The sequence below is a fragment of the Ranitomeya imitator genome, chromosome 4 (assembly GCF_032444005.1).
Source record: "Ranitomeya imitator isolate aRanImi1 chromosome 4, aRanImi1.pri, whole genome shotgun sequence".
In the NCBI taxonomy this organism is placed as follows: Eukaryota; Metazoa; Chordata; class Amphibia; order Anura; family Dendrobatidae; genus Ranitomeya; species Ranitomeya imitator.
Genome location: NC_091285.1, coordinates 199,724,009 through 199,747,601, shown reverse-complemented (window position 1 = coordinate 199,747,601; position 23,593 = coordinate 199,724,009). Strand labels below are relative to the sequence as shown.

The 23,593-nt window shown below is 43.8% G+C and overlaps 1 protein-coding gene across 1 annotated transcript in view; it reads right to left on the bottom strand.

The window, feature by feature from the left end:
* LOC138674028 (tyrosine 3-monooxygenase-like) overlaps positions 1 to 23,593 on the bottom strand; it is a 263,471-nt gene that overhangs the window by 190,517 nt on the left and 49,361 nt on the right. The window contains exons 3-4 of the mRNA XM_069762003.1: positions 16,030 to 16,201; positions 4,007 to 4,095 (exon numbers count right to left, since the gene is read on the bottom strand). Of these exons, the coding sequence (XP_069618104.1) occupies positions 4,007 to 4,095; positions 16,030 to 16,201 (261 nt within the window). The remainder of the gene's footprint in view (positions 1 to 4,006; positions 4,096 to 16,029; positions 16,202 to 23,593) is intronic.

The window sequence follows — 23,593 nt, the reverse complement described above, 5'->3', positions numbered from 1 at the left end:
ATAACTTCAGTATGATTTAGCTACCCCTTTACAGGTGAGTGAGACCACAACGAAAATCAGGCACAATGTTACACACTCTGTTGTTGGTGGCAACAAATGAGAGAGATGCCACACACGCAGGACTGTCACTGAAGCACAAATGTAAATATTAATCTCCCACTGATTTGATTTTTTTTTTTTTTTAAGGGAGACTTTAGGAAAAAAAATAATAGAATAAAATGATTTTTTCAGGAAGAATTTAGAAACCAAATAAAATAAAATGATTTTTTCAGGGAGAATTTAGAAAACAAATAAAACAAAAAAAGGCTTTCTATGGCCCACTGAGTGAGAGATGACGCACACAGGAGTCAGGAGTGGCACACAAGCCCAGAGGCCAATATTTATCTCCCACTGATTGATGTAGTGATTTTTTCAGGTAGATTTTGGAACCCAAATCAAGCTAAAAAAATAATAGGCTTTCTATGGCCCACAATTGGAGAGAGAGAGAGAGATGGCACACCCAGGAGTCAAGACTGGCACACAAGCAGAAAGGGCAATATTAATCTCCCACTGATTTGTTTTTTTTTGTTTTTTTTTTCAGGGAGACTTTAGGAAAAAAAAAAATAGAATAAAATGATTTTTTCCGGAAGAATTTAGAAACCAAAGAAAATAAAATGATTTTTTCAGGGAGAATTTAGAAAACAAATAAAACAAAAAAAGGCTTTCTATGGCCCACTGAGTGAGAGATGACGCACACAGGAGTCAGGAGTGGCACACAAGCCCAGAGGCCAATATTTATCTCCCACTGATTGATGTAGTGATTTTTTCAGGTAGATTTTGGAACCCAAATCAAGCTAAAAAAAATAATAGGCTTTCTATGGCCCACAATTGGAGAGAGAGAGAGATGGCACACCCAGGAGTCAAGACTGGCACACAAGCAGAAAGGGCAATATTAATCTCCCACTGATTTGTTTTTGTTTTTTTGTTTTTCAGGGAGATTTTAGGAAAAAAAAAATAGAATAAAATGATTTTTTCAGGAAGAATTTAGAAACCAAATAAAATAAAATGATTTTTTCAGGGAGAATTTAGAAAACAAATAAAACAAAAAAAGGCTTTCTATGGCCCACTGAGTGAGAGATGACGCACACAGGAGTCAGGAGTGGCACACAAGCCCAGAGGCCAATATTTATCTCCCACTGATTGATGTAGTGATTTTTTCAGGTAGATTTTGGAACCCAAATCAAGCTAAAAAAATAATAGGCTTTCTATGGCCCACAATTGGAGAGAGAGAGAGAGATGGCACACCCAGGAGTCAAGACAGGCACACAAGCAGAAAGGGCAATATTAATCTCCCACTGATTTGTTTTTTTTTTTTTGTTTTTTTCAGGGAGACTTTAGGAAAAAAAAAAAAATAGAATAAAATGATTTTTTCAGGAAGAATTTAGAAACCAAAGAAAATAAAATGATTTTTTCAGGGAGAATTTAGAAAACAAATAAAACAAAAAAAGGCTTTCTATGGCCCACTGAGTGAGAGATGACGCACACAGGAGTCAGGAGTGGCACACAAGCCCAGAGGCCAATATTTATCTCCCACTTTCTTTTTTTGTTCCAGGGAAAATTTATAAACCCAATAAAAAAAATAATAAATAGGCTTTCTATGGCCCACTATCTGAGAGACAGAGAGAGATGGCACGCTTAGGACTGGCACACAAGCCCAAAGGCCAATATTAATCTCCCTTTTTTTTTTAAGGGAGAATTTATAAAACCAAAAAAAAAAAAAAAATAGGCTTTCTATGGCCCACTATTTGTGAGAGAGATGGCACGCTCAGGACTGGCACACAAGCCCAGAGGCCAATATTAATCTCCCACTTTTTTTTTTTTTTTCCAGGGAAAATTTATAAACCCAATAAAAAAAAAAAAAATAAATAGGCTTTCTATGGCCCACTATCTGAGAGAGAGAGATGGCACGCTTAGGACTGGCACACAAGCCCAAAGGCCAATATTAATCTCCCACTGATTGATTTATTGATTTTTTCAGGTAGAATTTAGAACCCAAATAAAGCAAAAAAAAAAAAAAATGGGCTTTCTATGGCCCACTGAGTGAGTGATGATGCACAAAGGAGTCAAGAGTGGCACACAAGCCCTGAGGCCAATATTTTTCTCCCACTGATTGATGTAGTGATTTTTTCAGGTAGATTTTATAACCCAAATCAAGCAAAAAAATAAATAGGCTTTCTATGGCCCACTGAGTGCGAGATGACACAGACAGGGATGGCACTCTAGCAGAAATGTCAATCTTAATCTCCCACAAAAAAAAAAAAAAAAACAGGGAGTGTCCTTCAATTACTATCTCCCTGCAGTAATCTCAGCCAGGTATGGCAGGCAGCAATAAGGAGTGGACTGATGCACAAATTAAATAAAAAGTGTGTACAAACCAAAAAGATAGCTGTGCAGAAAGGAAGGAACAAGAGGATTTGTGCTTTGAAAAAAGCAGTTGGTTTGCACAGCGGCGTACACACAGCAATGCAGCTATCAGGGAGCCTTCTAGGGCAGCCCAATGAGCTACAGCGCTGAGGGGGAAAAAAAAAATGTAGCTTCCACTGTCCCTGCACACCGAAGGTGGTGTTGGGCAGTGGAAATCGCTACAGCACAAGCGGTTTGGTGGTTAATGGACCCTGCCTAACGGTATCCCTGCTTCTGACGAAGCGGCAGCAACCTCTCCCTAAGCTCAGATCAGCAGCAGTAACATGGCGGTCGGCGGGAACTCCCCTTTATAGCCCCTGTGACGCCGCAGACAGCAAGCCAATCACTGCAATGCCCTTCTCTAAGATGGTGGGGACCAGGACCTATGTCATCACGCTGCCCACACTCTGCGTTTACCTTCATTGGCTGAGAAATGGCGCTTTTCGCGTCATTGAAACGCGACTTTGGCGCGAAAGTCGCGTACCGCATGGCCGACCCCGCACAGGAGTCGGATCGGGTTTCATGAAACCCGACTTTGCCAAAAGTCGGCGACTTTTGAAAATGAACGACCCGTTTCGCTCAACCCTATTGATAACCATCAATCATATAGCTGACAGCTGAGAATTGCAGCCTGTCAGTTTGGCAATGCTGGTTATTAAAAATAGAACAGACCCAATGTCACTTTTTAAAAAAAATGTATTTATTTATAGCATAGGTGCCGGATAATGGATATTCCCATCAGCGACAACAGGCATACGCTGATGTGGGTAGTATTCTCTTATCAGCTAACACCTGTGACGAGAGGTAAAACATTTTCCACTGGTCACAGCTGATGGCTCACAACGTCATTTTACAGCATGGGAACTGCAGCATTCTAACCACTGGTAATGATCTTACTGCCAATCAGAGGCAGTGTTTATCATGCTGCCATGTAGATCACAGCATGGCATACAATGGATGTTCCAGCCCCCCATTGAGATGGGCCCGACTTCATGTTCAGGTACTGTTCTGGCACCCAAACCAACACTTGTTTTTTAATTGTTCATCCGAACCCGCCAGACCCGATCATCCAGGGTTTCACCCCTCATGAGTTATGAATACTTTTTCACAATGCTATATGTGCAAAAGGTTTCCCTATACATTCCACATTGAGATCATCGAGGGTCATAGAGATGATCATTTCGATTCACGGAGAATCAAATTTATATATAATATACATAATATTTCAGTTGAGCAAAAGGGTTCACAAAGCTCACTTCCAGCCTTTTGTTAACCATGACTCAACTTTTTAGAAATGTGTTGTTGCCATCAGTTTCTAAATGAGTTAATTTTTTGAAATGAAATAGAATAATGTATTTCAACTTCTGGTATGTGTTCTATGTTCTGCTGTGAATAAAATATGGCTATAAGAGATTTCCATATCATTGCATTCTTGTTATCGTAACAATTTACACAGCATCCCGACTTATTTTGGAATTGGGATTGTATGTATACTTATATGTAGCGGATGGCTGCATAACAATCAATAGACATTTTAAGTTACATTTTATTTAGTAATACTTACAGGATGATCTTTGTTAAAATTTGGCTCAAATTTCATACAAAGGTGCTGGCACTTATCCAGGTCTTGAACTTTTCTTGGAAAAGAAAGAGCTGTTTGAATGACATAATAAAACATACACTAGAGTCACAAGAAGAAGCTCAAATATACAATTTTCATCAACTTTCAACACGCTTTTCTCAAATGATACATGATGTTGTAAGACTAGAACATGTATAAAGTTGAAGGTCATATATTAAGCATTAAGTTAAAGGGGTTGATCATGTTTGGGGACAATTTTTGGGTATTGAAATGCATTTATTTGGAGAAAGAGACCATTTTGCCAATTAGGTTTTATTAAAAATGTTGCAGCATTGAGCATTTACAGGCTCTTGGTTTCCCTTCGCATTCAAATTAGATGTGATCTTCGTTGTGCGACGCAACGGGAGACGGTGAGGGAGCTGGTAAAGGAAAGCCCTGATGATAAGGAAAGGGGGAAGATGGTGACCCCTCAACACTCCCCTTATGCTGAAATCTGCGTTTCAATCATGCCATTGAATCGGGTCCCCGCCTGAATGACTTCACGGAGGGTTCGTTCACAACATCCAATAACATCATCCTCCTTACACTGGGCTAAACGCTGCAGTCTCTAACCAGACGTAACTCATCTAATAGATGAGCAACTTTGCACAGATCCATCTATACTAGGTGATGTACAAACACCCAGGGTTAATGTCGTCACCAGCAGCATAAACTAGGGTGGTAATGTTTATACATACGTGACAGGAGATGGTAAAGTACGAAAAACCATCTCCATCAACATAGTTTGATCATTATAATGTACAATGACAGTATAAAATAACTATGAAGTGAATTTAGCAGGAATGATTACAGACTAGATGTTGTAACAACAGACCAAAATTATGCTTCGCAATACTGAGCAATATCAAATAGCAGGATAGCAGCCACTGCCAATTATAGATTACTAGAAATAGGCCCGATGCTATCGCATTGGGAGTGCGGTGAAATTTTAACAGACTGCGCCTGCGCAAGTGACATAGATGTCACCGCTATTCCCGCGCATGAGTAGTAACGACGCGGCTGTTACTGCGCCTACGTGGGAATAGCGGAGACTTGTATGTCACTTGCGCAGGCACAAGTGACACTGCCGCGGTGCCTTATGGGATAGCGGTCGGAAGCCCCAACTGGTGATTATATATATATATATAGCAGGGGTGTCAAACTGCATTCCTCGAGGGCTGCAAACAGGTCATGTTTTCAGGATTTCCTTGTACTGCACAGGTGATAATTTAATCATTATTTGTGTAGGTGATTAAATTATCACCTGTGCAGTACAAGGAAATCCTGAAAACATGACCTGTTTGCAGCCCTCGAGGAATGCAGTTTGACACCCCTGATATATAGAGTGTATGATTAGTGGTGCTGACAGGAGAGCGGACATGTCTCACACCGTTTGTGCTTTCCAATATACCGTATTTTTCGGATTATAAGATGCTCTGGATTATTAGACGCACCCCTAATTTTGAGGAGAAAAATAAGAAAAAAATATTTTTTAATGAAATGGTGGTGCTTCTTATAATCTTTGCATCTTATTGCTTACGGGGGTGGTGGCTGCGGTGAAGTGGGGTCCCAGGGTCGCTGCTGGAGGAGGCAGGAGTGGGGAGATGCTGCAGGCCGCAGGCAGGGATGAGGGGGGGCTCTGATGTGCAGTGTGCTGCTGAGGGGGTCTTGTGCTGCTGCAAGGTGTCTCCGGGTGACCGTCAGTTGCTTGCCGGTGCTGTGGGTGTCTCCGGTGCCCAGCAATGCTGCGGGTGTCTCCGGTGCCCAGCGGTGCTGCGTGGGTGTCCGATGCCCAGTGGTGCTGGGTGGGGGTCCGGCACTACCACAGTGCCATGTGCGGTGGTCTCCAGGAATATGGCTGCTACCGGGGGCAGTGCATGCACAGATGGTGATCTCGGGACCAAGATCTCGAGAGAGGAGGTCTCAGCACCATCTGCGCATGCGCTGCCCCCAGAGGTGGCTATATTCCCAGAGACCACTGAACAGGGAACCGTGGAAGTGCCAGGGCTCTGGCCTGCCACAAAATGTCAGCAAAGCCCTGGGCAGCTCTGGACATCCAGGCAGCACTGGCCAGCAACTGCCGGGTACCCGGAGACACCCGGACACCCCCTCATTCCAGCCTGCGGCCTACACCCACGATATTGATAAGGCTTGCTCGCTTTGCGGCCACAAACTGCGTCTGCACAAGTGACACTACCGCGGTGCCTTATGGGATTCGGAGACAGCGGCCAGAAGTCCCAATTGATGATTATTATATAGGATAAAGCCACTGAAATGGTACGTAAAGAGGATCATTCCAAATTCAAATAAATAGGACATATAAGATGGCATCATTGAGACCCAGCAACTTATCCCTATTAAAACGGAAAATCCACAGGGCCTCCTTAGGCTAGGTTCATATTGCGTTTGTGCAATCCGTTTAGCGCCTAGCGCTAGCAGATTGCGCTAACGCAATGTTGTTTTATGGGGTCGCGTTAAACGTCCCCGCTCTCGCAGATCTCCGATCTGCGAGAGCGGGGAACGGACCCCGGGCGTGCCGCGGACGCTGCAAGCAGCGTCCGCGGCGCGCCACAAAACACCGGCACATCGCCAGCGCGTGCCGAAAATGGCACGTGCTAGTGATGCGCGTCCCCATTGCTGTTAATGGGCGCGCTAACGGACGCGTTGCACGGCGTTAATTTCGCCGTGCAACGCTGTCCGTTAGCGCGGTCACATTAACGCAATATGAACCAAGCCTTACGCAAAACCCTGTTCTCAAAATCCTTCCACCTCAAGGCCCCAATAATAGACAAAGACTGTGCCTGCAATGGTAGATCCCCTTCTGAGAATATAGATTAGAACATATAGGGGACATTAATAGGAAGAAAGAGAAACCAATGGCCAAACACTTCTGGTCACATCATGGTGGAGATGCCCACTGTCTTAGGTTCCAAGGAGCAGAGGATTTCTGCCTGTCCTTTGATAACAGGGTCCTGAGTAAGGAAGCCCAGTGGATTTCCATTTTAATAGCGTAAGGCACTGGGTCTCAATGACCCTATCACTGTCACTGTGCATTATAATAATCAAATCATGTTGATAGAGATGGTTTTTAGTACTTTACCATCTCCTGCCACGTATTTATATACATTACCGCCTTCTTTTATGCTGCTGGTGACAACTCAGTATAGCGGGATCTATATGAAGATGCTCATCTATTACATGATGTACATCTGGTTAGAGACTGCAGTGTTCAGCCCAGTATGAAGAGGATGCTGCTATTGGATGTTGCTGATGAGCCCTCTGTGACCTCACTCTGGCAGGGAACCAATTTTGTAGTGCGATTGGTCCAGGAAAAATCTATCACATTCGCTTCTAGTTATAACCTCAGGATAGAGGTGGGGCCGCATGGTTAAATGTTTGGCGCCTTTCCAATGTCATTCATTATACAGAATGCAGGTACTTTTTTTCCACTCATGGTTAGTGGTTGGGTGAAGCCATTTATTGTCAAACTACAATAATTACCATTGATTCTGCACCTTTGAGCCAAGGGACTTTCACTCAGATCGTCCGTGGGGTGAGCCTATAAATAAAGGCGTTGCACTCTGAGTCATTAGATTGCTATGTGTTGGGGGTTTGCCGTCGCCTATAGTTCTCGTTTTACCATGGCTCACGTTACACAACCCGGTGTGAGGCTGGTTTCACATTTGCGTTTTTTGTCGCTGCGTTTTAACACAAAAAAGCATGCGTTTTTTTTCCTATATTTAACTTTAAAAACACATGCGTTTTTCTGTATGCATTTTGCCGCGTTTGATGACGCATGCGTCGTTTCTATGCTTGCATTTTGTTGCGGAAATGCAACATGTAGTAATTTCTAGAGGCGTAACCCTAGGGATCCAAACCCTAACCCTAACCCTAGCCATTTCTATTTATAGTGGGTTTTCTAGTTGATTTTTATGATTGGCAGCTGTCACACACTAAAGACGCTTTTTATTCCAAAAAATATTTTTTGCGTTTCCACATTTTGAGTGCTACAATTTTTCCATATTTTGGTCCACAGAATCATGTCACACGCCCTCTGTAGTCCCATTGGCGGTGTCTGGATCTTGTTTTTTCTCTTGTGAAATTTCTCATCATGCTTTTAAAAAATGCAAACGCGGTAAAAAACGCATGTAAACGTGTAAAAACGCGGCGTTTTTTTACCGCATACGAAAACGCATGCATCTAAAAAACGCAGCGTTTGCATGCATTTACATGCGTTTTTTTCACCACCTGCATTTGCGTTTTAAACGCTGCGTTTTTAAATGCAAATGTGAAACTGGCCTTAGACTGGCAGACTCGGGAGATTACTAGATGGAGTGAGTTTTGTCAAGAACATTGCCTGGGTTCTCGGCTGGCCGGATTGAGTTCTCAGGCTTTGCCAGAGTTCATCTCAGATTTTGAAGATGTATTCTCTGAGGAGGGGAGTCGAGAGCTACCTCCACACCGTCCTTATGATTGCGCCATACGTCTCATTCCTGGTGCTAAACTGCCTAAGAGTAGGCTATATAACATCTCTTCCCCAGAGAGACAGGCCAAGAAGGACTATATCACGGAGAGTCTGGCCAAGGGTCATATCAGACCCTCGTCACCACCTATTGCTGCCGGGTTCTTCTTTGTTAAGAAGGATGGGGGTTTAATGCTCCCTCTTATTCCGGACCTCTTTAATCAAATTGTGGGGGCTAAATGGTTCTCCAAATTAGATCTCAGGGGGCATATAATCTCATTCGGATGAAGGAGGGGGATGAATGGAAGACGGCGTTTAATACTCCAGAGGGACATTACGAGAACTTGGTTATGCCTTTTGGGTTAAGTAATGCTCCTGCTGTGTTTCGACACTTTGTCAATGATATACTTAGTCACTTAATAGGTAGGTTTGTGGTGGTATATCTCGATGACATCTTAATTTATTTCTCTGACCTCGAGTCTCATCAGGATCATGTACGGCAGGTCCTTCAGGTACTCAGGGACAATAAACTGTTTGCCAGACTTGAGAAATGCATGTTCGCGGTCAAAGAGATTCCGTTTTTGGGTTATTTCTTATCCTCCATAGGTTTTCGTATGGATCCGGCTAAGGTCAGGGCGGTCTTGGAGTGGGATCGTCCTGAGGACCTTAAGGCTTTACAGAGATTTTTAGGTTTTGCAAATTTCTATCGCAAATTTATTAAAGACTTTTCAGTGGTGGCCAAACCATTGACAGACATGACCAAGAGAGGCACGGATTTCTCTGTATGATCCAGTGCGGTCTGTAAAGCTTTTGAAACTTTGAAAAAGTGCTTTTCCACTGCACCCATATTAATACAGCCTGACATCACTCAGCCATTTGTGGTAGAGGTGGATGCCTCTGAGGTAGGGGTGGGAGCTGTATTGTCTCAGGGGATTTCTCCGAGTAAGTGGCGTCTGTGTGCATTTTTCTCGAAACAATTATCTCCTAGTGAGAAGAATTATGATATTGGTAACAGGGAGCTGTTGGCAATTAAATGGGCATTTGAGGAATGGCGTCATTTTTTGGAGGGAGCACTTCACCCTGTCATGGTTATCACAGATCACAAAAATCTGTTGTATTTAGAATCTGCAAAGCGTCTTACACCTAGGCAGGCAAGGTGGTCTCTGTTCTTCGCCAGGTTCAATTTCTACATTACGTACAGGCCAGGAAGTAAGAATGTCAAGGCTGATGCGTTATCCCGTTGTTTCCCGGGGGGTGGAGATAATTGTGAACCAGGTCCTATACTGCAGAAGGGTGTAGTAGTCGCCGCAATTAATTCTGATCTTGAGAGGTGGTAGAGGCACAGGGGGACGCCCCAGCAGCCAATCCATTAGGTAAACTTTTTGTTCCAGCTAATCTCCGTCTCAGGGTCATAAATGAGCATCATGACTCGGTTTTGGCCGGACACCCTGGAAGTAAGGTTACCGCGGACCTACTCACTCGGCGTTTCTGGTGGTCTGGGGTAAGACATGATGTACAGGAATATGTCGCCGCCTGCAGTGTGTTTGCGCGTTCCAAGTCCTCTCGTTCTCACCTGTCTGGGTCTCTCCAACCTTTGGAGATTCCCAATAGACCTTGGACTCATTCGTCAATAGATTTCATCACAGACTTACCGGTTTCGGAGGGTACTACCGTTATTTTAGTCATAGTTGATAGATTTAGAAAGATGTCTCATTTCATTGCGCTCCCCGCATTACCAAATGCTAAGACTCTGGCACAGATCTTTATCAAGGAGGTTGTGAGACTGCATGGTATTCCTTCAGATATTGTCTCAGACCAGGGGGTGCAGTTTATTTCCAAGTTTTGGAGGGCTTTCTGCAGCCAGCTGGGGACTCATTTGTCATTTTCTTCAGCTTTTCATCCTCAATCCAATGGTGAGACTGAACGCGTAAATCAAAATCTTGAAACTTATCTCAGGTGTTTCATCTCAGAGAATCAGGAGGACTGGGTTAAGTACTTACCGTTAGCAGAATTTGCTATAAACAATCGTACTCATGAGTCTACTGGTAAGTCCCTATTTTTCAAGGCATATGGTTTTCATCCTCAATCTAGTTAATTCAATAGGAGGGATTCCTCAGGTGTTCCTGAAGAGGAGAGGTTTTCTTCATCCATCAAGTCCGTATGGCAAGGGGTTCTTGATAAATTAAAGAGGATGGGTTCCAGGTATAAGAATGTGGCTGATCGGAGACGTGTGGAAGGTCCGGGTCTGTCTGTGGGTGATTGGGTTTGGTTGTCCTCGAAAAATATTAAGCTGAGAGTTCCCTCGTGGAAATTGGGCCCTAGGTTTATTGGCCGTTATAGGATTGTGGCCGTCGTGAATTCCGTTGCTTTTCAGCTGGCCTTGCCTCAGTCACTTAAGATCCATAATGTTTTTCATCGCTCCTTACTCAAAAAGGTTGTGGCGTCATCTAATCAGTCCTCTTCACCTCCATCTCCGGTCCTTGTTGATGGAAATCTCGAGTTCCAGATTTCCAGGGTTATGGATTTTCGTTTAGTTCGTCGAACCCTACAATATGTGGTACACTGGAAAGGGTACCTGCTGCCGATGTCCATGTGGTTAAGTTGGTTCGGGCATTTCATACAGCTCATCCTGAGAAACCTGGTCCTGAGGTTCCGGAGGTCCCTCGTAGAAGGGGGGGTACTGTCACAAGGCTACCGTGACAGAGAGATTCCAGAGAACCGCAGCACTCTGGGCCTCATTCACACACAGTGAACAGAAGCTCTTCTCCTGTATTCTGACCTGGCTGCTTTTTGCCAGCAGTGCAGGAGTTAACCTTATTGCTGAGTTGCTGAGAGCTGGATCTCTCAGCTGAAGTGGATTTTGTAATCTGTCCTCTATATAGACCCAGTCCTGAGTTCAGCTATTGTCAGTGAACAGTTCTACTGCCTGGCTTGGGAGGTTGAAGGAGGGTAGTGTTGGAGTTGAAGGTTTATTTACAGAGATTGGTGTCTGCTGTTTTGGTTGCATGTTAAACCTGTTTTCCTTCCTAGTTTTTTCCTTCTCTTCCCTTCTCTGTGTTATCTCTGTGGTTGTGTGAGCATTTGGTGAGTTAGAGACTTTTAGTTACCTTGTCTGTACACCCTGTTATTTGTTGTATTGTTACACTGGTGCAGTCCACCTCCCTTGGGGGGAGAGGGGGCCACTGATAGGGTCTGCACAGGAGACAGGGATACGCTGGTGGCTCAGGTCTCCTAACCATCATAGGTACCCCTGAGATAAGAGAAAGCCAGGACCCCATTATAGTGGCAGGGACAGGTGCGAGTCCCAGTATGCCGTCCTGCCCCTTTATCGCCATTAACGGCATTACAATAGGGGTCCCCCTATTTTAATAGCCAGTAAAGGCTACGCAGACAGCTGCGGGCTGATATTCATTGCAGGCTACAGCTATTGGTCCCCCGGCCGTCGGCTTTCCCCCCCTGGCGTGGAAAATTGCGCGGGAGCCCACGCCATTTTTTCCATTTTTTTTTTAAAAATTCAACGCTCATTAAGGCCTCTTTCACACTTGTGTTGATACGGGTCCGTCGCTATGCGTTGGGCCGACGTACCATCGGAAGTTGTGAAATTTGTGCACGATGTGGGCAGCGGATGCAGTTTTTCAACGCATCCGCTGCCCATGCTGAAGTCCGGGGAGGAGGGGGCGGAGTTTTGGCCACGCATGCATGGTAGAAAATGGCGGACGCGACGTGTGGCCATCCGTCGCGATCCGTCGCTAATACAAGTCTATGGGTAAAAAGCGCATCCTGTGAGCACATTTGCAGGATCCGTTTTTTCCCAAAATGACGGATTGCGACGGATTGCTAAAAACGCAAGTGTGAAAGTAGCCTTAGAAACATCGGCCTTTCTATTATATATCTATCTATAGATATATTTATAGATAGATATATCTATAGATACATAGATGTATCTATCCATATATCTGGCTGCTTTCACACATCAGGTTTTTGCTGTCAGGCACAATCCGGCGAGTTTTGAAAATAACGGATCCGTTTTTTCCGATGGATCCGTTTTTGCCACCGGATTCACTTCATTCTTCCGGATCTGTTTTTTCCGCAGGATCCGTTTTTTTCCGCCGGATCCGTTTTTTCCGCCAGTTCAGTTTTTTCGCAGGATCCGTTTTTTCAAAACTCGCCGGAATTTTTATATAATAATATGCTTGTGCCCAGGAGCGGGCCTGGAGGGGGGGTCTTTATTTCGTGCTCTGCTTAAGTAGGCCAGAAATACCTAGAGATATCAACTCCTTTATTCTTCGGCAAGGACTAAGGAAAACTCACAGGTAAGATTTGTGACCCAATACTATTCTCAGTGGAGTAGCATGCAAGATATGTTGGCAAAATATTGGCCGATACTTCTTGCTGATCCTATCTTAAAGCAGTAGTTACCTCTGCGACCCTCTATTACGGCTAGTAGATCACGCAATTTGGGTGATCATTTGGTTAAAAGTTATTTTGTACCTTGTGCTCCCTCTATGTTCACCTCTGGGCTGACACCTCGCATTGTAGCCTGGGTATGTAAACCCTGTGGTAACCGTGTGGCATGCCCCAACATTGTCCATGCTAATGACTTTTCCTCTTCAGATGGTCGCAGCTTTACCATTACTCAGACCATTACATTCTCTACCACAATAGTAATTTATTATGCGTTATGTCCATGCAATAAAGCATATGTGGGCCTCACTACATGGGCCCTCAAGGTTTGAATACGTGACCATGTCTGGGATATAATTGCTGTGGCCAAGGAAGACAATGTGGAGGTTTTAAAATCTATTCCACACCACTTTAAAACTTTCCACTCCTTTGATTCGTCAGGGCTTAAAGTAAGAGGGATTCACCGTATTGTTCCCAATCTTCGTGGCGGCAACTTAGGCCATCTATTGGCACAAAGGGAGTCTTATTGGATTTGGAAGCTCCGCACTGTACACCCTCATGGCATTAATGAGATTTTAATTTTTGCCCCCTTTCTCTAAATTCACCTATGCTAGTGCATGTAGCCCCCTCATAGAGTATTATGCATTCACCCCTCATAGAATATAATACAGCCCCCCATAAAATATAATGTAGCCCCCATAGAATGTAATACAGCCCCCCATAGAATGTAATACAGCCCCCCATAGAATGTAATACAGCTCCCCATAGAATGTAATACAGCCCCATAGAATGTAATAGAGCACAGCCCCCATAGAATGTAATGCAGCCAGCCCCCATATAATGTAATGCAGCCCCCCCATAGAATGTAATACAGCACAGCCCCCATAGAATGTAATACAGCCCCCCAATTGCCCCACAATCCAGTTATCACTCATTGATATATTAAAAAAACCACTCTCCTCACCTCTCCTCGTGCCCCGCGCTGCTCCCGGCTCCGGTCTCATCAACTGCAGTCTGCCCGGCCACACAGCAGGTGCACGATGATATGACGTCATCACGCACCAGCAGTGGCAGAGCAGGGAATGATGGGAGCGACAGCGGACATCGGTATAGTTGAATGCGGGTTGGGGCGATTGGGCGCTGGCGGGAGGAGTCGGCCCTGGCACCGCTGATAGCAGCAGCGGCCCAATCCTAGCACCGGCTCTTCTGGCATTTGCCAGAAGTGCCCGATGGCCAGTCCGGCCCTGGGGATGAGATCTGGAGACTGACTAGGCCACTCAAGGACCTTCATTTCCTTCTTAAGAAGCCACTCCTTCATTGTCCTGGCAGTGTGCTTGGGATCATTATGTGGAAGGAGGTTTGCACTCAAAATCTCACGATACATGGCCCCATTCATTCTTTCGTGTACACGGATCAGATGTTCTGGTCCCATTGTGGAGAATCAGCCCCAAAGCATGATGCTGCCACCTCTAAGCTTCACAGTAAGAATGATGTTCTTTGGATGCAACTCAGCATTCTGTCTCCTCCAAACACGATAAGTTTTGTTTCTAACAAACAGTTCTACCTTGGTTTCATCAGACCATATGACATTCTCATAATATTCTTCTCGATAATCCAAATGCTCTCTAGAAAACTTCAGATGGGCCCGGACATGTACTGGCTTAAGCAGAGGGACATGTCTGGCACTGCAGGATCTGAGTCCCTGGCGGCATAGCGTGTTACTGATTATAGCCTTTGTTATGGTGGTCCCAGCAGGTCATTCACTAGGTCCCCTCGTGTGGTTCTGGGATTTTTTCTCACCATTCTTGTGATCATTTTGACCCCACGGGGTGAGATCTTGTGTGGAGCCCCAGATCGATGAAGATACTAAGTGGTCTTGTATGTCTTCCATTTTCTTTTTATTGCTCCCACAGTTGATTTCATAACACCAAGCTGCTTGCCTATTACAGATTCGATCTTCCCAGCCTGGTGCAGGGCTACAATTTTGTTTCTGGTGTTCATCGACAGCTCTTTGGTCTTTACCATAGTGGAGTTTGGAGTGTGACTGAGATTGTGGACAAGTGTCATTTATACTAATAACAAGTTCAAACAGGTGCCATTACTACAGGTAATGAGTGGAGGACAGAGGAGCCTCTTAAAGAAGAAGTTACAGGTCTGCGAGAGCCAGGAATCTTGCATGTTTTAAGTGACCAAATACTAACTTTCCAAAATAATTTACAAAATAAATCTTGCCAAATCAGACAAGGTGATTTTCTGGATTTGTTTTCTCATTTTGACTCTCATAGTTGTGGTCTACCTATGATGCCAATTACAGGCCTCTCTCATCTTTTTTAAGTGGGAGAACTTGCACAATTGGTAGCAGTTTTCCCCACTGTATATTTAAGGTGCTGAACCTAAAGTATATCTCAGATCAATTCAGTCACACTCAGTGACTATACAGGTACAGCACTTCCCTATCACTGGAATGTATTCACAGAATGAGACTGCAACTCCAACTTTCAATCTTCTTAAAATGCACCACAATTGAATTTGGCCTTTAACTATCCTTATTCACTATGAGCTGTGCGCTCAGACTTCCAATCCCTATTCTATACAAGTGTAAAATGACTCACTCTCTTTGCTGTTCTCTGTCTTTTACACTGGCTGAGATAGCCTATGTGATTAGTTGTGTTAGACCATGTGATGTAATATCTGCATTGCATTATATAGAAGCCTGCCTGGGCATGCCATTAGTGCACAGCAGTGTGAGAGATTACTTAATTTTTTTTTTTTTTGGCTGATCGAATGGAATTGCAGAGTGTTCAAATTTGTGGGGACTTGCATATTTCAGGAAATTAAGTCAATTCTCCATTGGTTCACCATTTCACTTGATCAGATCTGCTTAATCAATGATGATTTCACAGTTTTGATGTTGTTTGAAGATTATTGTTAGCTGAGTGTTGGTAATGTGTAATCCTCTCAAAAATAATTAAGACACGGTCATGAGCCATCTATATATCGATTATTAACTGAACATTATAACACTGCAAAACTTCCCGCAGATTGACACCTTTATTTAATTTGATATCCTAAATTTAAAAAGAGTGATTAACTTACTTACATGTTAGATCCTTGACTACTTTCACATCACTTGCTATATTCTTCAAGGACGATAGTAAGGAACAGATGGAAGGGTTTGGAATGAGGCATTTCACAAAGCACTCCAGTTCCTCTTTCTCTTTGCACCAACCAGCAGGTCTTGTTTCCATATGATGAATTAGAGTGCCATAGTTCTGCAGACAAATAGTATAAATGCCATTTTGTTATGTACAAAATATGCTCAATCAATTTAGAAGGATCGCGCCAAAATACTCTGAGACATAGATTATAGTGAAGATTCATTTACTGGGCTATATGTTCTGTTTTTAAAAACAAGCAAACAGTATTTTATCAGCAGGAGATTACCACTAGAAGACTAGTTGTTGGGTGCCAGGTAGTCCTCTTGCTCTGCATATCCACACCCCAACCACTGAATCACAGCTTGGCAATTAGTGGTGTGGAAGGGTTATACAGAGCTCAGCATTTATGGAACTGCAAGATTTTCCATCCCAGCAAACTTTTGAAAACTGAAAGAGGGATTCACTCGCATGCCTCTATGACTGAAAGCTGGCAGCTCTTGGGAGAACTAAAGTTAATTTTATCCCAATTGGTGCACTTTCAGTACAATGGCTGGGTACGTTCCTAATGTTATTGATCTGCAGATTAACCCCATATGTGGAGGTTAATAGCGTTATCCTACCTGACATATTCCATTTAACATACTGTATATACTCGAATATAAGCCGAGATTTTCAGCCCATTTTTTTAGGCTAAAAGTGCCCCTCTCGAATTATACTTGAGTCATTGTCCCAGGGTGTCGGCGGGGGAGTGGCGGCTGTCACATCATACTCACCTGCTCCCAGCGTGGTCCCTGCTTCTCAGATGGTCTCTGATGCTGGTAGCTTGTTCCTGTGTTCAGCGGTCACGTGGTACCGCTCTTTAAAGTAATGAATATGGACACGAATCCACTCCCATAGGGGTGGAGCGCATATTCATTACTTTAATGAGCAGTACCATGTGACTGCTGAACAGAAGAACAAGCTGTCGGCGCCAGAGAACATCACTTCGGAGAAGCTGCCAGGGACCGCGCTGGGAGGGTGAGTATGATGGGGGAGGGTGAGCCATGCAATATTCACCTGTCCTTGTTTACCGCTGGGCTCCATCTTCCGCGTCCTCTGGCTGTGACGTTCAGGTCAGAGGGCGCGATGACGTGCAGCGGTGGAACGGGGACATGTGAATATCACAAGTGTCGGGGGCCTGAGCGACAAGAGGTATGCCTTTTTTTTAATAGCAGCAGCATATGGGGCATAATATGCTATGGAGCATCTTATGGGGCCATCAACCTGTGTGCAGAATTATATGGGGGCATAATCTATGGAGCATCTTATGGTTCCATCAACCTTTGTGCAGCATTATATGGGGTATAATTTATGGAGCATCTTATGTGGTCATCAACCTTTGTGCAGTATTATATGGGGCATAATCTATGGAGCATCTTATGGGGCCATCAACCTTTGTGCAGCATTATATGGGGCATAATATTCTATAGAGCATCTTATGGGGCCATCATTAACCTTTTATGCAGCATTATATGGGGCATATTTTAATATGGGGCCCATCATGAACTGTATGGAGCATTACATGGGGCTCCTGATTCAATATGGATATTCAAAAACACTTAACCCCTTAGCGACCGCCGGGGGTAGCCGAGACCCCAAAGAACATGATCGGGGTCGGTTTTACCGACCCCTGTTTTGCGATCGCCGGTAATTAACTGTTTACCGGCGACCGCAAAAAAAAAAAAAAAAAAGTAAAGTGTAATTCTCTGTCCTCTGATGTGATCGCACATCAGAGGACAGAGAAGTAGGGGGATTCGGGGACCCTACAATACTCACCTGTGTCCCTGGATCCTCTTGCTGCTCCTCCTGGCCGCCGGCAGAAGAAAATGGCGGGCGCATGCGCAGTGCGCCCGCCATCTGTCTCCATCTGCCGGCCGGCAGGAGAGCAGAAGTTGGGGCTAAAATTAGGGTTAGGGTTAGGGGTAGGGTTAGGGTTAGGGGTAGGGTTAGGGTTAGGGCTAGGGTTAGGGCTAGGGCTAGGGTTAGGGTTAGGGTTAGGGCTAGGGCTAAATTTAGGGTTAGGGTTGGGGCTAAATTTAGGGTTAGGCTTCTTTCACACTTACGTCGGTACGGGGCCGTCGCAATGTGTCGGCCCGACATACCGACGCACGTTGTGAAAATTGTGCACAACGTGGGCAGCAGCTGTAGTTTTTCAACGCATCCGCTGCCCAATCTATGTCCTGGGGAGGAGGGGGCGGAGTTACGGCCACGCATGCGCGGTCAGAAATGGCGGATGCAACGTACAAAAAAACGTTTCATTGAACGTTTTTTTGTGCCGACGGTCCGCCAAAACACAACTGATCCAGTGCACGACGGACGCGACGTGTGGCCATCCGTCACGATCCGTCGGCAATACAAGTCTATGGGCAAAAAACGCATCCTGCGGGCACATTTGCATTAATCGTTTCTTGTCCAAAACGACGGATTGCGACGGAATGCCAAACGACGCAAGTGTGAAAGTAGCCTTAGGGCTAGGGTTAGGGTTGGGGCTAAAGTTAGGGCTAGGGTTGGGGCTAAAGTTAGGGTTAGAGCTGGGATTAGGGTTAGGGTTTGGATTAGGGTTGGTATTAGGGTTAGGGTTGGCATTAGGGTTACGCTTGGGATTAGGGTTAGGTTTGGGATTAGGGTTAAGGTTAGGGTTGTGATTAGGGGTGTATTGGGATTAGGGTTAGGTTTGAGGTTAGGGTTGAGATTAGGATTAGGGGTGTGTTGGATTTAGGGTTTTGATTAGGGTTATGGTTAGGGTTGACATTAGGGTTGTTTTGGGGTAGGGGTTGTGATTATGGTTAGGGTTAGTGATTAGGATTATGGATCAGGTTGGGATTAGGGTTAGGGGTGTGTTGGGGTTAGGGTTGGAGCTAAAATTGGAGGGTTTCCACTGTTTAGGTACATCAGGGGGTCTCCAAACACGACAGCCAATTTTGCGCTCAAAAAGTCAAATGGTGCTCCCTCCCTTCTGAGCTCTGCCGTGCGCCCAAACAGTGGGTTACCCCCACATATGGGGCATCAGCGTACTCGGGATAAATTGGACAACAACTTCTGGGGTCCAATTTCTCTTGTTACCCTGGTGAAAATAAAAACTTGGGGCCTACAATATCTTTTTTGTGGAAAAACAAAATATTTTTTATTTTCACGACTCTGCATTCTAAACTTCTGTGAAGCACTTGGGCATTCAAAGTTCTCACCACACATCTAGATAAGTTCCTTGGGAGGTCTAGTTTCCAAAATGGGGTCACTTGTGGAGGGTTTCTACTGGTTAGGTACATCAGGGGCTCTGCAAACGCAACATAATACCCGCAGACCATTCTATCAAAGTCTGCATTCCAAAACGGCGCTCCTTCCTTCCGAGCTCTGCCGTGCGCCCAAACAGTAGTTTACCCCCACATATGGGGTACCAGCATACTCAGGACAAATTGGACAACAACTTTTGGGGTCCAATTTCTCTTGTTACCCTTGTGAAAATAAAAACTTGGGGGCTTTTTTGTGGAAAAAAAATATTTTTTATTTTCACGGCTCTGCATTATAAACTTCTGTGAAGCACTTGGGCATTCAAGGTTCTCACCACACATCTAGATAAGTGCCATGGGGGGTCTAGTTTCCAAAATGGGGTCACTTGTGGGGGGTTTCCACTGTTTAGGCACATCAGGGGCTCTGCAAATGCAACATGGCGTCCAATCTCAATTCCAGCCAATTCTACATTGAAAAAGTAAAACGGCACTCCTTCTCTTACAAGCTCGGCTTTGCGCCCTAACAGTGGTTTACCCCCACATATTGGGTATCAGCGTACTCAGGAGAAATTGCACAACAACTTTAGTGGTCTAATTTCTCCTGTTTCCCTTGTGAAAATAAAAATTTGTGGGCAAAAATATCATTTTTGTAGAAAAAATGCAATTTTTTTTTTTTCACGGCTCTACATTATAAACTTCTGTGAAGCACATGGGGGTTCAAAGTGCTCACCACACATCTAGATAAGTTCCTTAAGGGGTCTAGTTTCCAAAATTGTGTCACTTGTGGGGAGTTTCCACTGTTTAGGCACATCAGGGGCTCTCTAAACGTGACATGGCGTCCAATCTCAATTCCAGCCAATTCTGCATTGAAAAAGTCAAACGGCGCGCCTTCACTTCTAAGTTCTGCGGTGCACCCAAAAAGTGGTTTACCCCCACATATGGGGTATTGGCGTATTCAGGAGAAATTGCATAACAAAATTTATGGTTACATTTCTGTTTTTACACTTGTGAAAATAAAAAAAATGGTTCTGAATTAAGATGTTTGCAAAAAAAAGTTAAATGTTCATTTTTTCCTTCCACATTGTTTCAGTTCCTGTGAAGCACGTAAAGGGTTAATAAACTTCTTGAATGTGGTTTTGAGAACCTTGAGGGGTGTAGTTTTTAGAATGGTGTCACACTTCATTATTTTCTATCATATAGACCCCTCGAAATGACTTCAAGTGTGATGTGGTCCCTAAAAAAAAATGGTGTTGTAAAAATGAGAAATTGCTGGTCAACTTTTAACCCTTATAACTCCCTAACAAAAAAAAATTTTGTTTCCAAAATTGTGCTGATGTAAAGTAGACATGTGGGAAATGTTATTTATTAACTATTTTTCGTGACATATCTCTCTGATTTAAGGGCATAAAAATACAAAGTTTGAAAATTGCAAAATTTTAAAAATTTTCGCCATATTTCCGTTTTTTTCATAAATAATCGCAAGTAATATCGAAGAAATGTTACCACTAACATGAAGTACAATATGTCACGAAAAAACAATCTCAGAATCAGCGGGATCCGTTGAAGCGTTCCAGAGTTATAACCTCATAAAGTGACAGTGGTCAGAATTGCAAAAATTGGCCTGGTCATTAAGTACCAAATTGGCTCTGTCACTAAGGGGTTAACTTACTGATGTCTCAATCAATTTTACTTTTATTGGTATCTATTTTTATTTTTGAAATTTACCAGTAGCTGCTGCATTTCCCACCCTAGGCTTATACTCGAGTCAATAAGTCTTCCCAGTTTTTTGTGGAAAAATTAGGGGTCTCGGCTTATACTCGGGTCGGCTTATACTCGAGTAAATACGGCATGTAATAAAATGTTATTGTATTATTAATTTGGGGGGTTCTTTATTTTTTTATTTTATTAAATAGAAATTTATTTATTTTACTCACCTACATAGTGCCATTAATTCCAGAGCGCTTTACATACACCATCGTCATTGTCCCTATTGGTGTTCTCAATCTAATTTCCCTATCAATATGTCTTTGGAGTGTGGGAGGAAACCAAAGAACTAGACGGAAACCCACGCAAACACTGAGAGAACATACAAAACTCTTTTCAGATGTTGTCCTTGGTGGGATTTGAATATAAGACAGCAGCGCTAACCACGAAGTCAAATAGGTAGGTAGGTTGATAAGTAGGTGATATGTTAAAAAAATTATCTACAACATTGATCAGAAGCATCGCTTCTACCAGACCAAGCTGCCACATGACTGGTAAAAGCAATGCCTCTGTTCAGTATATAGAGTGCAATGAACTCTATGTGCCTGCAGAAAAGACAGATAGTGGTGATAACGCTTCTGTCTTCTCAGATGAAACTTAGCTCTTCAGCTGCTTGCAGTCCTGTCTGCTCATCTACAGATGCAGCTCACAAAATGAAAATATCATTAAAAAGTTAATTTATTTCAGTTCTTCAGTACAAAAAGTGAAACTCATATATTATATAGTCATTACAAACAGTGATCTATTTCACGTGTTTATTTTTGTTAATGTTAATGATTATTACATACAGCCAATTAAAACCCCAAAATCATTATCTCAGTAAATTAGAATACTTTATAACAACAACTAGAAAAAATTATTTTAAAATCTGAAATGTTTGCCTACTGAAATGTATGTTCAGTAAATGCACTCAAATACTTGGTCAGGAGTCCTTTTGCATCAACTACTGCATCATGGCCCCATGGATTGCATGACATTGCTTGGGAGAGCCAGTGCTGACACTGCTATAATGGCGCTGGCAGCGGAGCTGAGTATAAGTGTTAATATTTCTTATTTTGCTTTAATTATTGTATTGATAATGTTGTTACTTATGTCTGTTGTGTTTGAAACTGTTAAGTTGTAAAGCGCTGCGGAGTATGTTGGCGCTATATAAATAAAGATTATTATTATTAATAATAATATTATACAAGAGGTTAACATAGAGATTGAGAAGGGGTTGTTTGAGTAGTTGAAAACCCCTTTAAAAAAGGTCATTGTTACAACTATTAAAAAAAAATTGGAGAAGCTTCTTATAAAATAACTAGATGGAGGCCCGATGCTAACACATTGGGAGGACAGTAATGTCACGATGGGGGCAGGTTTTGCAGCGTTGAGAATCTTCCCCCCCATATGCTCACCCACCTATCCGCTCTGTCTTTCCCCATGTGCTGACTTCTCCTGTCTGTGCTCTCTTCTTTGACCTGTCTAACCCATGTGCTATCCCCCTTGTCTGCTGTCTTTCTCCTTCCTGTGTTGTGTTCTCCCCTCAAGTGCTGTCCCATTTGAGCTGTCTCCCCCTGTGCTCTGTCTCTCTCACCCCTGTGCGCTTTCTCTTTCCCCATCTGCTGTCTTCTTTCAAGTCGTCTCTTCTTTGACCTGTGGACCCCATGTGCTCTCTTCCTTGTGTGCTCTCTTTTTCTCCACCACTGTGCTGTCTTCTTCCCTCATGTAAGCAAAAGACAATACATTACAGTGGGAGATCGCATAAGATACATTTTGTAAGGTAAAATATTGTTTAAAAACAGTCAGTGAAATATTTTATCTGACAAAATAAATCCTCTGGGACCCCCTGCTGTAATGTCAGCATTGTCTTTTGCTTCCTCCCCTGCCAAGGAGATGTGATATCCTCCGTACATGGTAAAACAGAATTTTTAAAATGAACTTTCGTTCGTGGGAAAACCCCTTTAATGTGACCGGCTTCCTCTGCCTGTAGACATGTCGCACATCAGCCATCAGCCGAATGATACACTGCGAGTGCGAGGAATTCACGCAGGTACAGTAAATCAGACCGCTGCCATCTTTGTGCAGACAGATAGCGGCGAACACATTAAAACTGAGCATGCGCTCCTCCTGTACAAAGATGGCGGCAGTCAGTGAATCATTCAGTTGATCCTGCCAGGGGCGTGTTTGCGACAGTGTTCCGTTGGTGGTACCACGCAAGAGGCTGCATACGGCGTATATGGAACGCTCACCAGGCTAGTGGGGTACTCAGTACTGGTTCCGGTACCCTGGCCCTGGGCGCCCATATTGAAGGGAAGGTCTTTAAAGGGGTGTGTGAAATAATTAAAGTTTGTGACGCCACCTGTGGTATTCAGTCAGGGAGGACTGACGCAGCTTAAAGGGGTCCACTGGGGTGATGTTATGGCAGCAGGGATGGCATGGCTTCCCACAGGTGAAGCTGACTTCCTAGGGCTCCCAATGTAGTGGGGACAGGTGG